Here is a 13,093-nt window from a genome sequence, read left to right as displayed (position 1 = left end):
TATTTAATTTTAGTTGCTGTTGATCCAAATTCATAATTTTCAATGCTCATCATGTATAGGCCGGAAAACTGTGGGATGCATTCCGGTCTCTGCAGAGTATTAAGTCAGATTTGAGCTGCTGGCGTAAAAACAAAATAAAACAAAACAAAACCAAACTCTGCATGTCCTCTGCATGCTGTTTTAATGCCTCCTAACCTGTGTTTAATGCTGCTTGGAGCCTCAAATGGAGCCAGTTGCCTGGACATAGAGAGGTTATCAAATATTGATTGTTTATGTCAAGCAATCCCACACCCGATTCACGTCGACTATTGGACTGTGCAACTGTGTCCATTCGTATTATACTTGAGAGGTCTACCTTTATTTGAGTTTGGCATCGTGAAGTCTTAGTTGGTGGTTCTTGTTTCTTTCGTGTCATGACAACAGGATGATTTGACTGTGGGTCTGCAAACGGAATTTACAAGAAACAGTTAGAGATGTTGAAATATCAAGAAGGGATCAGAGGGAACATTTAATAGTTTTTTTAATTATTATTTTCTGGCTGGATTTGAAGCCTGTCCAGATGTTTAAAAAACATAAAGGCTAGTTTAAGTTATTTCAGATCTATGTTGCTGTTTTGGTGGGAATTGTTTTATTTAGCTTAAAGTAACGTATTATTGTCAGTGTAAAATTCAATAAATGAGCCAAAAAAGTACAATAAAACTCAGCTGAGATTTTGAATTAACTTTGATTGTTCTGTGTTTACATGACTTTACAGACGGACGTCATTTTTTTCTTAGACTTCACCAATGGGATAATTTGGTTTGATAAGATGGAATAATCTACTGAAATTTCTAAGTAAAGTTAGATAATGGCATTTAAATTCCAAAAGTTTTCATAGAGCTGATAAACTGATTCAAGAGTTATGCATTGTAAAATTATTTTTCTTTTCTGATCTGGTCCAGTTTATTGGTTTTTAAGAAGGTGTGATTAAATGATCAGTAGATTCAAGTGACGATACTCCATTAGAGGCCAGTTCCAACCCCTCCTATTTCTCCTCCCCTGTCCTCCCTCTCTTGTCCCTCCTTCTGTCTGCATGGGCTCCATATCCGATCGATTTCTGCTCTTGGCTCCCTCCTTCCTCCTCTCCCACCTTTCACACCACCTTTGTTGCCACCGCTCACGCATGCTCATTTCCATTCCTACCTTCATCACCTTGCTTCTCTATGACGTCTTCTTACACCCCTCACATCTTTTGCTCCAACTTGTCCCTTTTATTGCTTCACGTCACTCGTTTCTCTCTCTTCTTCTGCACCTTATTGCTCCCTCCGCCCTTCGCTCTGACCTTTCATCCTAACTGCCGTACTCCTTCTCTTTCCCTTCCCATTCCTTCTTTTCCTCTCCTTCTCTCCCTCCGTCCCCCTTCGTTTTCGCTCATTCCCATTTTAACCCTGTATTGCCATCTGTTGCACTACTCTGTGTCCTCTTCCATTAAAAACGTTCCCTCCTTGCCCCTCAGCCGTCCATTCTACCCTCCATTGTCCTTTTCTTTCTTTTCTCCTTACTTTCATATTCCTCTTTGACCAAGCTCTTCTTCCTCTACATCCTTTTCTTTGTCTTGTGAGGCCCATAAGTTTTTTCTCCCCTAGTTTTCTTGATGTCTCATTGATGGACACCATTTTGGTTGTATTGTATTTTCTTATTATTGTCATGTTTTCTGTCACCTTCAATTTTTTTTCCCCCTCCTAAAATGTCTCCTCCCTCATTTTTACGTCTTTTCTCTATGATTTTTTTGTTTCTGTTTTCTTTTTTTTTCTTCTTCTTCTTCTTCATTAACTTGCCCATGCATGCAGCAGCCTGATTATAGGGACCAATCAGATCCAGACGAGAAAGATGACACTTACCAGAGCAGCCAATCCATCAGCAACGACATGCAAAATCGGGCAGCTGGACAAACGGAGCAGGAGAAGGAGACCGATCGTTCCACGGTACGCTCGATCATGAACAACATGACAGCAAACATCTCATACTGGAGACCCAATATGTCCGCCTCAGTGCATCTCTTGGCTGGAAGCCAGCACCATTTTTTAACCAGACAGCAACGGAGGTCACACCAAAAACCTACCAAAGCCAAACAAAACAAAAGAAAGTACGATGCCTTTAAATTCTAGGCACTTGCATGCTTTACATATTTTGTACGTGTCTAGGATTTCTGAGGTGTACTTAATTTTTCAAACATTTATATTTTTACTTTCACAAGACAAGATCATTTATAAACCTAGAACAGAAAGAGGCTGTGCTATAATGTCGCTTTACAATGACTCCGCTTTACATTGGGATCCATAAAATACAGTAGCTACATATTCAGGCAGCTATAAATAGACAGCTGTTTGTGTGAGCAGTCATCAGAGTGCTGAAGATTATCGGCCCCATAAACAAAACCGGGCCGACATTAGTTACCCATGTTTATCTGCACGTTGTCGCCGTTTGTACATGTGATTCTGGTGGTGGGCCATGTAGTATTTGCTTGGGCAAGTGACACTGACAATGGTGCAGCACAGCAGGATTGTGGGATGTCTAAGCAGAGAAGCAGGGTGTGTTTGCTTTCTTTACAGTGCTGAAATATAATGCTTTTAAAATTATAGTTTGCAGTCGTGGAACTAAACAGATTTAGTTCTATATCTTCGCATTGGTTTAACGAGTTCAAATCTGACTATGATTTAGAGCTCCATAAGCATTTCATAGAAATAATTGACAACCATGTTAACTAATTATTCAAAGCCTTTTCAGTGCTACGGCAGGAAATGGGTGAGCTAGCTGGAATATTTGGGTGAGATGCCGCTCTGCGTCGGACAAACTTTATCAGCACATCTTCACAAGCAAAATAAACAGCTACCACACCGTCCAGCAGTAAGAAGAGGCCGTTGCTTGCTTGACCTTTTTGTGCTGTGCTTCCATGGCAACCGGGGCTTCATGCATCTGCATCTTTATCCACAAGTATGAGGGTGAATAGGTCAGGGGACACCAAAATAAACCGAGAGAGGCAGATAAATGGAGGGTGATGACAAACAGAGGATGGCAAAAACCCAGAAATTGGTATTTAGTGCTGAGCTTCGAGGTCAAAAAGTAAATCTGGTCTGTCCATCTGTTCAACAGGTTTTAGTGTGACAGCACAGATGTATCCTTCCACTCAGATTTCCCCCCTGAAATCTTCAGTTTCAGTTTATGATTGAATGGACGAATATGTCTATTAACTCATATTCTTTTATAGTCATATTCATTAGAATTACTGGATTTGTACTCTATTTCTTTACATAAATGCCTAGTGTGTGAATGAAATTAATATTGTATCAATTAGTTCCTCATTTCTTTTTATATACTTCTTTGCACCAGAGTCATTTTGTAACAGAAAAAGTAATTTCTCTTTCGAGCGGGAAGTTGCTCTTGGTTGGGGGTGATGGAGGCAGAGAGCCAAGCCCAGGGGAGGGTAAAAGAGGACATTCATGGTACAGTGGAGGGTCGATGGATTACACTCACTCAGCAGCTAAATGAGCCATGGGAGAGTGCATGAGTACAGGTGTAGGAGGTTTGTGAAGACTTACAGTAGACTTGTACAGCTCAGAGTTGATTTAAAGCTGATGAGGCACATCTATTTTCTTTTACCCAAAGGGTCCATTTTTGTCATTTTCTTGTAAATCCTCCTTAGTCACTTCTTCCTCTTCTTCTTCAGCTATTTGCTCTTTCCACATGTTTACTTATTAGTTCCCCTCCGTTATAATTGTCATCTCTCATTTCCTTTTCTCTCCACTCTGTCCAGCTCAGTGACCTGCAGGCGCAGCTGTCCACAGAAAAGGAGTCAGCCAGAGGAACTCTGGAGGAGCTGGAGAGAGAAAGGCAGAACCACAAAGGAATCAGCCTGAGACTCTTACAGGTCAGTTTAAAGGAGGAGCAAACAATAATAGTAAGTTTGCCCCAAAAATCTAGTTCTGTTGGGTCAGTGTGTTTGTGCTTGAACTCTTTTTCTGTTTTATTATTTTCAAAGTGAATCTCAACTTTTTCAGGGTTTACTCTCAAGAATGAGCAGAACCTCGGGCGGTTTCTGTGCCCTTCTTTGTTTCTTTCATTTCTTGGTCAGTAACTACAGTTCTTTGCAAAAGTGTTGAACTGTTTACATTTTATCTCATTTTGTGGCTAAGATTAATGTCTCTATAGCCTTTTGCTCTAAATTTAAGCAGCTTGCCTGTTTCCACTGATGTAAATCCTCCCCACAGGATGATTCTGACATCACAATTATATGGTCTTACACAAAAGACAAAAACTTTCATTTTGATGTGAAACAGCTTGTTGTGTCGTCCGCTTTGGCTTGTAGCAAACTGAACACGGGACTTCTGTTGATTTCTTCTGGCTAATCTTCCATATTGACCAGATTTGTGGATTGCTTGACAGCGACAGTGATGCATCAGCCTTGAACTTGACTGACTACGTTCCCCTCTCAGCTCCAGGAGGAGCACCAGAAGGCCTTGCTCCGACGGGACTTCCAGCTGCAGAGCCTGGGCCTGCAGGCTCGACTTCAGCAGAAGCTGTGGGGTCAGGAGAGGACTCTCCTCATTCAAGAGTCCCAGCACCTGAAACAGGCTCTGTTGCTGCTGAGTCTGAAGTTGCGCTGCTTCCTCAAGCAGTGGAGGCTGGGCTGCAAGAAGGATGCAGAGGGGAAAGATGTTTTGGAGGTATGAGTGGATGGAAAGTAGAAACATTACAGCTGCAGTATGTAACTTTTACTTAAAACAATGTTTCTTTAGGTATTTTAAAAAAATTTCAGACAGATAATCTAAGGGGAAAAAATGAGCTCCTCCTTTGATGGTCCTGCTTTCACAAACAGTTCTCTGTCAGAAACAACCAGTCAGAGCCAGGAGGAGGGCCTTAGCGCTGTCAATCACTTTTATATATCTTCTGCTCACATCCTCTCTCTTGCTCTAATATACTCTGATGATGGCAGATAAACAGTTGATCTGGGACAGTATGTTGTTTCTCCACCATTAGCATATTTAGCAACACATGCACGAGCATGATAGCATACAGACTGTCCTCCTGGCTCTGATTGGCTGTTTTTGACAGGGACCGGTACGTTTTTGCAGATGGCAATGGCACTGGGAGGAAGTGGAGAAACTTTTCACCGATTACCTGTCTCACACCATATTGTCATGTTATTAACAAATCTGTAGAAAAAATATGTAAAAATTACATACTGCAGCTTTAAGGCGTTATTTACAATTTTTCCAAGTTGCAAATTCATTGTTTTATCCTGTTTTACAAGAACTGATGGTTTTTGCGTTATTTATTCACGTAATAGATCAAAAATGTTTGCTGTGTTTTTCACAAGATAAACGCAGCAAACTGTCTTGTATACTAAGACAGTATATAAAACACCAGTTCCTAAAAAAAATAGGCTCTAAAACATTTCATTTATTATGTGAGGCTATGAAATGGGAAATATTTTGGATTTTTTTTTGGTTGAGGAACTATTGGAAAGAGGAGTGGAGATGACGCTGCACTTTGATTGGCTCCTTAGATGAACAGCCTGAAGGATTTGTACCTGCTGCTGGAGGAGGAGAGCCAGGCGGATAAGAGAGCCTCTGCAGACGAACAGCCTCTCAGCCCGACCATAAAGGCAAGCAGACCAGCACACACACGCACACACGCGCATACACCCCCACGCACACACACACACACACACACGCACACACACATACAAAAATGCATAGGATATGTAATGACTTATGTTTTGAACAGCTTCTTACATGTTGCTCTGACAGTGACATGTGTGCATGACTGAACACTTACTTGATCTGCCTGTGTTTTGTTACAGTCTAGTGCTGTGAGCAGCACTTTGGCAGACCTAAAGGTTGCTCTGCAGGACCTGAGTGCAGAGTTGAGACAAGAGAGACAAGGCTCCCAGGAACTTACTCAGCAGTTTGCAAAGGCCAAAGCATCTTGGGAAGTGGAGAGAACCGAACTAAAGAGCCTCATCACGCAGGTAGCAGAACAGAGCTGTTGTAGAAATGTCTAAAAAAAAATTCTCTAAGTTTGACAAACACAATTTTTATTTTTTTTTACTGATATCTTGATGAGCAAAGCTTGTGTGAACAGAAAAGAGCAGGAGAGAATCAAATGCAAGAAAGATGGAAGGTTTTCTTGGATTGTTGATGTTCAAGGGGGTTTTACAAGTCATGTTTTAATTTGGTTGCATAAAAAATTTACAATTTTAGAATTTGCACAAGTGTGTACGGCCCCCTGTGAAGCAGTCCAGCTCGACAATTTTGACTGCAGGGCTGAACATTCAGAGCAGATTTTTTTCTTCTTCCAGGAAGTAAAACTATAATTTTGAGCGAGGTCATAAGATGGGATGTAGAAACCTAAAATAAGAAATGTGATTTTTATTGGTGGTACTAAACCAGCTCTACCATATCTCCAAAACACAAACACAGTGACTTTTTGCTGACCTTGGGGTCATGTAGTTTATTTGTCTGTAAAACCTTTTCCAGCTCCTCTACAGGCTTTGGGACAAGGATTTTACTGGCTCCTCCCCCTCTTGATTGTCTTTGTCTCGCTGTCTGTCTCATAGCAGCAGCTGAAGCTGTAATAGTTTTAATTAACAGCCTCTAGGCTAAAACACAGCCTGTGTGTAATGGGGCAGGGGAGGAATGAGAGATAAATTATTGCCGACAGGGAGGCCTATTAAAACAGAGCTAATTGTATGATATCATCTCTTCTTTCCTTTTGTGTATATGTATATTTGCATGGGTGAAAGTAAGGGGGTACGGCAGGGTACTGCGTACCCTAAAAGATTTAGTGGGTGTACGCAGTACCTGCAAGAGAGGGGAGCGGCTGTCTGCTGTAAAAAATGAATGGGTTCACTGTGCAGCTGTGAGTTCACCCACTAATCAGCCGTGACTGATAAGTTTTTCAAGAACAATCTAAAACACGACTTAATCAGTTAATGAATAGCTTTTTTCTCATTTCATATCGTTTCTGAACTCTTCATGCTTTGTTAGAGCAGGGGCGCAACATGTCGATCGCGGAAGGTTTTGAGTCGATCTCGGCATTAGGTGACAAACTGAACGGCGCCAGGAGGCTGAGAGCAGCACGTCCTCCTCTGACTCGCTTAAAACGTTCATAACTTTATTAAAGAACAACAAAAAAATCAACAAAACATGTTCAAATTAATGACCCAACAAAAATAATGATCTCAGTAATTATTGTTTCAATAAGGTGTTGCACAATTCTGTGCATTTCGGTACCATTATCAAAATAGCAGAGCAGGAGTTTAAAATTAACTAATCAACCACCGCTGTGTTCATGAGGCTTATTAATGATAGCAAGATAAATATAAAGCCTGCAAACCTGATATCGTAACGGACTGAATGTTATGTTTTTAACGTAATTTCTGGTAAGCTTGTGGAGCGCAGGAGGTTGCCATGGCAACGGGTGTGCTTTAATGACAGAGAGAGACTGAGAGTAAAAAGGTGCGAGTGGTTTAGAGTTGATCACCTGTTCGGTCTGTTTATCTTTGCTGTGGCTCATCACAGCCGCTATAATTTCTGAATGTTCAAAAAAGGACAAACTTGGACTAATTACCTCGTTCTTTGTGACTATACGTCATTTACAACAAACATCAAACATGGTAAATATTTTTCATTAAGTATTTAACAAACAAATGTCTTCTACCGTGATAATTATGTGAAATTAAATTAATTGTCTAATATAAAAAAATGTTTGGTGCTTTGAGCTGAGTCTGAGAGGCTTTTCCTTTATCAAAGAATTTTGTTTTTTGCCTCTTATTTAGTGGAAATATGATGTTAATGAGATTTTCTCGAAAATGATAACCTTTATAGCTCCACTGTTGAAAATGAGGCTCTAACATTCACAAATGACAGTGAAATAAAATCCAGTCCAACATCTGGTTTGAGGTGATTCCTCTGGAACCTGTTGGAGGAAAAATATCCCAACTTCAGAAGATGAGCTTTAACCTAACAGAGCTCTGTGGTTCCTCCTATCAGTATGAGAGTCAGGGTGAGGAGGCGCCATGTTAGGAAGACAAAGTGGAAGCTGCAGGATCTTCAGAACAAACAGGTCATGATGCTGGGCTACTGATTATACCTCTGTCTGGACATAAGATCAATATAACCAGTTTAAAAGCTAAAATAAATGGTTATATTCCAGACATGGAAAACTGGCATGCACTCCATGCCATGATGTTCAGAATTTAGGTCTCATGGCATCTCAAGGTGTCAACATTACAGCCAGTGGGCTGAAAGAAATACAGCTTTATTTTGTAGCAATTCAAGGGCATTCAAATTAATCAGCACAGAAACGCCAACAAAGAAGCAATATATATATAATTATTTTATTTTATTTTATTTTTTTGTCATAGTACCCCCAAGAATTTAAAACTACTTTCACCCCTGTATATATGTTAATGCATATTCTGTCCTGGACATAATCGAAATGAAGTTGCAGGTCACATATGTCGATGTTTTTCTTTAGGAATTGATTATGTGCATTTTCTGCCCCGCCTGTATTTCGTGTTATTGTTTGTTATTGTGTTGGCCTGCGACAGACTGGCGACCTGTCCAGGGTGAACCCCGCCTCTCGCCCGGAACGTCAGCTGGAGATGGGCACCAGCAACTCCCGACCCCACTAAGGGACAAGGGTGTAAAGAAATTGGATGGATGGATGTTTGTTATTGTTTTTTCGGGGGTGTGGCTCTCTCTTCTTTGTGCAGTTTTCACTGCCTTTTAACCTGCCTGTAGGAAGAAATTGCTTCCAATGTCCCTACGATGTCATTTACCTGTAAAAAAAAATGCATATGCCTTCTGTGATTACAAAAAAAAACATCTTTATAAAAAGCCACCTATCACCACATTGTAAGTTAAACATAATTCACTGAAAACTGATGGGAGAAAAAATAATCACATATTATTCATGAATAGAGTAAGTGATCCCACAGTGGAGGATTTTTTCCTTGTTATCGGGGTTCTCTCAGCACACAAACCTAATAACGCTCACAGAGACGCACGCCGACACCGACAGCCGTCGTTAATCATTGGCCCGATCTCGACGACTCAGGCCTCATTCTAGGAAGCCAGATCATTTGTCTCCTGATCGCCAGTCGTAGATGAGAGCCTGAGTTCAGAGAGACGAGACGCTTTTCCCTTCCCTCTTTGGTATTAATTATTAGACGTAAGTTGTAATGTTTGGAGGTTTTACAGTAAATGTTGGAGACTGAAACAAAAATAGTTGCATTATTGTGTAAAGGTTTTAAACCACCTGTCGGATCTTTAAACCGTATGTACGGGACAGAAAAAATACTGATGGGAAAACCGGAGACCGATGGAGACCTCTTTAAAAATTCAAATTGTTGTAATATGTAAAGAAGCGATCGATTGCTTCATCTGTGCAGACCTGAACACGTCTGGCTTTTCCCTGCCATGTGAACTCACTTGGACGTGTCTGTGAGTGGGTGTTGCTCTCATCTAGATGCCACATTTGCAAGTAATCTTTTCTCTGCCAACGATGCAAACTGTAAATTGTGCAGTGTGTGCATGTGTCTGTTTTTTATGTGTGTGTGCATGTGTAGCCATACAACAAACAGCCGACCACATCAGTGCCAAGACTTCCTGGCAACTCGCAGCGGGTCCTCCAGCTGTTGCTTCACTGAACAAGTCAACTCAATTTCAAACACTGTCCTCCCTGTCAAACAGCCTGACAGGAAATTATCTTCACTGTTCGACCTGACAAACAAACCCAGTCAGAGAGCGTACAGATGATCTCAGGATCCCTGAGCGCTTGCAGGACAAATGCAGCTTTCTTCCAACCTGTGAAGGCCTGAGGCCCCCCTTCTGATGCTGCCTTGTATTGTTTAATGCAGGTTAATCGGTCATCCTCGCTGACTGTGGGATTGTTACAAACAGCTCTGTGATGACAAGCTGAGCAGCTGGAAGCTCTTGTTGCTCATTCATCACATCTGTGGCATTAACTTCACTCATGAAGGGAGGAGGACATCTGCTATATTAATTTGAAAATCAAATGCGGTCGCAACATTCTGGTCTGTTTGTTTAATGTGTGATAAAACACAGGCAGCTTAACCAGAAACATGCCTACCAATGTCTCCTTGTGGTTCTGAAAATACATATTTGTTTTGGTTTTATGTCTTTATCACTAGTTTACATCCTTTTTTATACAATATTGGCGTATGGATACATCTGCAGCTAAAAATAATAGTTCTAACATCAACATGGGAAAAGCTCAATCGGTCAAGTTTATTGGCTTTATATCATATTTCAGAAACAAAGCAGTTCAAAGTGATTCACATCATAAAAGCACAGAAATACAAAGTCATCAAAAAACACCATACAGTCAACAATTTAGAAACCAGTAACAAACATTGCATCTTTATGAGTGACATCATCAAAATCATCAATATGCATCAAATATGTTGGTCAACTCTCCATTTATTATGGTTAAGAAGTAACTCTATCCTCAGCCTTTTCTGCTTGACTTGACTATTTTTTTTATTAACTAACTAACTTTGCTAATTATTATGTAATGTAAAGGCCAGACAAGCTATCAGCCTCACAGGATTGTTATGTGCTTTTATCAGACCATTAATTACAGTAATACTGTTGTTCTCTACACACAGTACCTCTGTAATGAGAACATTATCACTGCAAGTTGTTAAATAGGTTCAAAAGGAAAAAAGGCTTTACTAATTCATATTATGAGCAGCCACAGAAAAACAGCACTACTAATATTATAAAGCAAAGGAGAAACATCTGTCCCTGTGTATATTCCTAGAGAATGGAGCGCTATTTCTGCCAACAGTCAATATTTCCCGATCCAGCATGCTCCATAGCAGACAGAGGTCATGAGCTATGATGGATAAAACTTTCCCTTGAAACGTCTGGCTTTCCTGTCGTCTTGCTTTCTCTCATTCTTCTGCAGCCATGATGAATCACAGACGTGTCTGGGGATGTTGTAAAAAATGCTTAACAGCTTCTTAGACCTACATATGTTACTAAATTTTGCAAGTTTTCCTGTATTAAAAAATGACCTATTCATAAAAGTACTTCCCACTTATTGGTAAAGATTCAGACGCTGCCTTCCTTCCTTTCCAGAAGCACTTTACTGTTTTAGATTTGACCTCCATAAATACAGTTATAGTTGCTGAACAGTAAGTATCGAGTTTTGACCCAAACACGTCCGTAAACACTTGGCATCCAGTGAAATAGCCTCCCTCTCAGCACCTCTGCAGTAAACCACGTTGAGTTGTGGGGCTCATTAAGCTGTGTTCGTCATTAATAAGAAATACTGCGCGGCCGTAAGAGTCGGGAGTTGGGCTCGGTCAGAGTGTGCTTCACTGTGACTGGCTGCCTGACAGTTTCATTAGTACCGCACATAGATGCCACCGAGTCGGGCAGCCAGACCGAGGCACAACGAGAGGATTGATGGGTCTGGGAGGTCTGGGTGTGGGCGTGTGGGCATTTGAGTTTTTACGTTTGTGACAGTGCCGATGTGCCGGCACTGTCAGAAGCACAGTGACACAGATGCTGAGAAGAACATGTAAAACCGCTCATAAATATTTAAGGGGATTCCACCTACAGAATCGGCAACAGCAGAACAGAAGGGAGGGTGAAAAAAGGGGCGATGCGGCTCAAAATAGAGAGTGAGAAGTCTGCAGGGACAGGACAGAGTGAAACGGGGTTAAAGGGGAAGAGAGGCGATGATAGGGAAGTCCACAAATACCCCAATACAGGACGAGACATGTTGCTAATCTGAGACTTCCTCTTATGAGTTAAATGATTCATTTATGGATCCCAGACAACCATTAATACTGTCTAATTATTAACAAAGTACAGTTTATGCTGATTAATATCGACTAAACTCAGACACAAGCTGTTGGGTAGAAAGTTACTAACTGTTGACATTCAGAGGGCAAAATCTCTGAAACGTCTTGTAATGATTTTTTTTTTCTATGCAACTTTTTTCTCCTGAAAGGGCAACTAAAAATCTTTTTTTTCCCCCTCAATTATTGTCTCCTGACTAATAGCAACTAACTACTCTTCCTGGGGAACACTGTAATTTCAATTATTAAAACCTATAACACTGTTGATTCTCCCATTTTCTATTCAATTTTCCCATTTCTAGTATTTCACTCTATAAAGCCGACTTGATGATTTTAAAGTGCAATTAGGCAACACAAGTCTCTATAAATTATTTTAATCCGTAAGCAAATTAAAGTAATGTTTAAGCCTATTCAATTTCAGTCCAATTATGACACATTCCCAATTACCATGATTATAGTGGCAAAAATAATAGTATGCATTAGAAGAAAAATCATAACTATGTTGAACTAATGGGGCCGAACCTGCAGCTTTGCTGCTAACGCGGATGAGCAGAAGAATTAGATGGCTACCGAAGTGTATTTATAATTATTTCTTTAGGTCAAAATTCTTTTTTCTCAATATCACTTTTCATACTTAAAAATAAATTCATGCATTGCCTTTTATTTATTAATTTAAATTGACTTCTAATCTTATAGTCTTCCATTTACACGTTTTAATTTCAGAATCTTGTGAAGTGTCGCAACAAAAAGAATGTCAATCAGGTTTTTCCATGTTTGGTCAAACATTAATATCTGTGACAAATTAAATAAACAGGGAACTGAATTAGAGTCTTATAACTTTAGTGGATGACACTGAAATGGGAGATATCATGTTTGCTTAGTAAAAAGAAAACCAATTTTCTTTTTGAAAGAACTCTTGACTCAATTTTCTGGTTTTCACCTTCCAGTTTGAGACCAAACTCGGGAAAACCACAGCAGCACTTTCCTCCCCTGAAACACTGGACCCTCTTGACCTGAAGGTGGCTCTTAAAAAGGAGCGTGAGGAGCACCAGCACCTCCTCGCCGAGTCGTACGCCGCCGTGATGGACTTAACCAAGCAGGTGAGCTGATGTCTAAGCATGAAAACCTTCTTTGGCGCTGATGCTGCAGACTGCAAACGCACAACAAGTTCAGAATGGACTATATTTCAGCTGTTAGAATTGGGCCTGTCGATAC

General features: G+C 40.5%; 1 protein-coding gene across 2 annotated transcripts in view; it reads left to right on the top strand.

The window, feature by feature from the left end:
* mtcl2 (microtubule crosslinking factor 2) overlaps window positions 1-13,093 on the top strand; it is a 95,085-nt gene that overhangs the window by 69,100 nt on the left and 12,892 nt on the right. The window contains exons 11-16 of one of the 2 annotated variants that reach the window (XM_017305799.2): window positions 1,833-1,964; window positions 3,794-3,907; window positions 4,473-4,703; window positions 5,546-5,644; window positions 5,843-6,010; window positions 12,826-12,978. In XM_017305799.2, coding sequence (XP_017161288.2) covers window positions 1,833-1,964; window positions 3,794-3,907; window positions 4,473-4,703; window positions 5,546-5,644; window positions 5,843-6,010; window positions 12,826-12,978 — 897 coding nt within the window. Of the gene's footprint in view, window positions 1-1,829; window positions 1,965-3,793; window positions 3,908-4,472; window positions 4,704-5,545; window positions 5,645-5,842; window positions 6,011-12,825; window positions 12,979-13,093 lie in introns of both variants that reach the window. The other variant, XM_017305798.2, reaches the window with a different exon arrangement.

The sequence above is a fragment of the Poecilia reticulata genome, chromosome 7 (assembly GCF_904066995.2).
Source record: "Poecilia reticulata chromosome 7, P_reticulata-male-v2, whole genome shotgun sequence".
NCBI lineage: Eukaryota > Metazoa > Chordata > Actinopteri > Cyprinodontiformes > Poeciliidae > Poecilia > Poecilia reticulata.
This window is presented reverse-complemented; position numbering and strand designations above follow the sequence as displayed.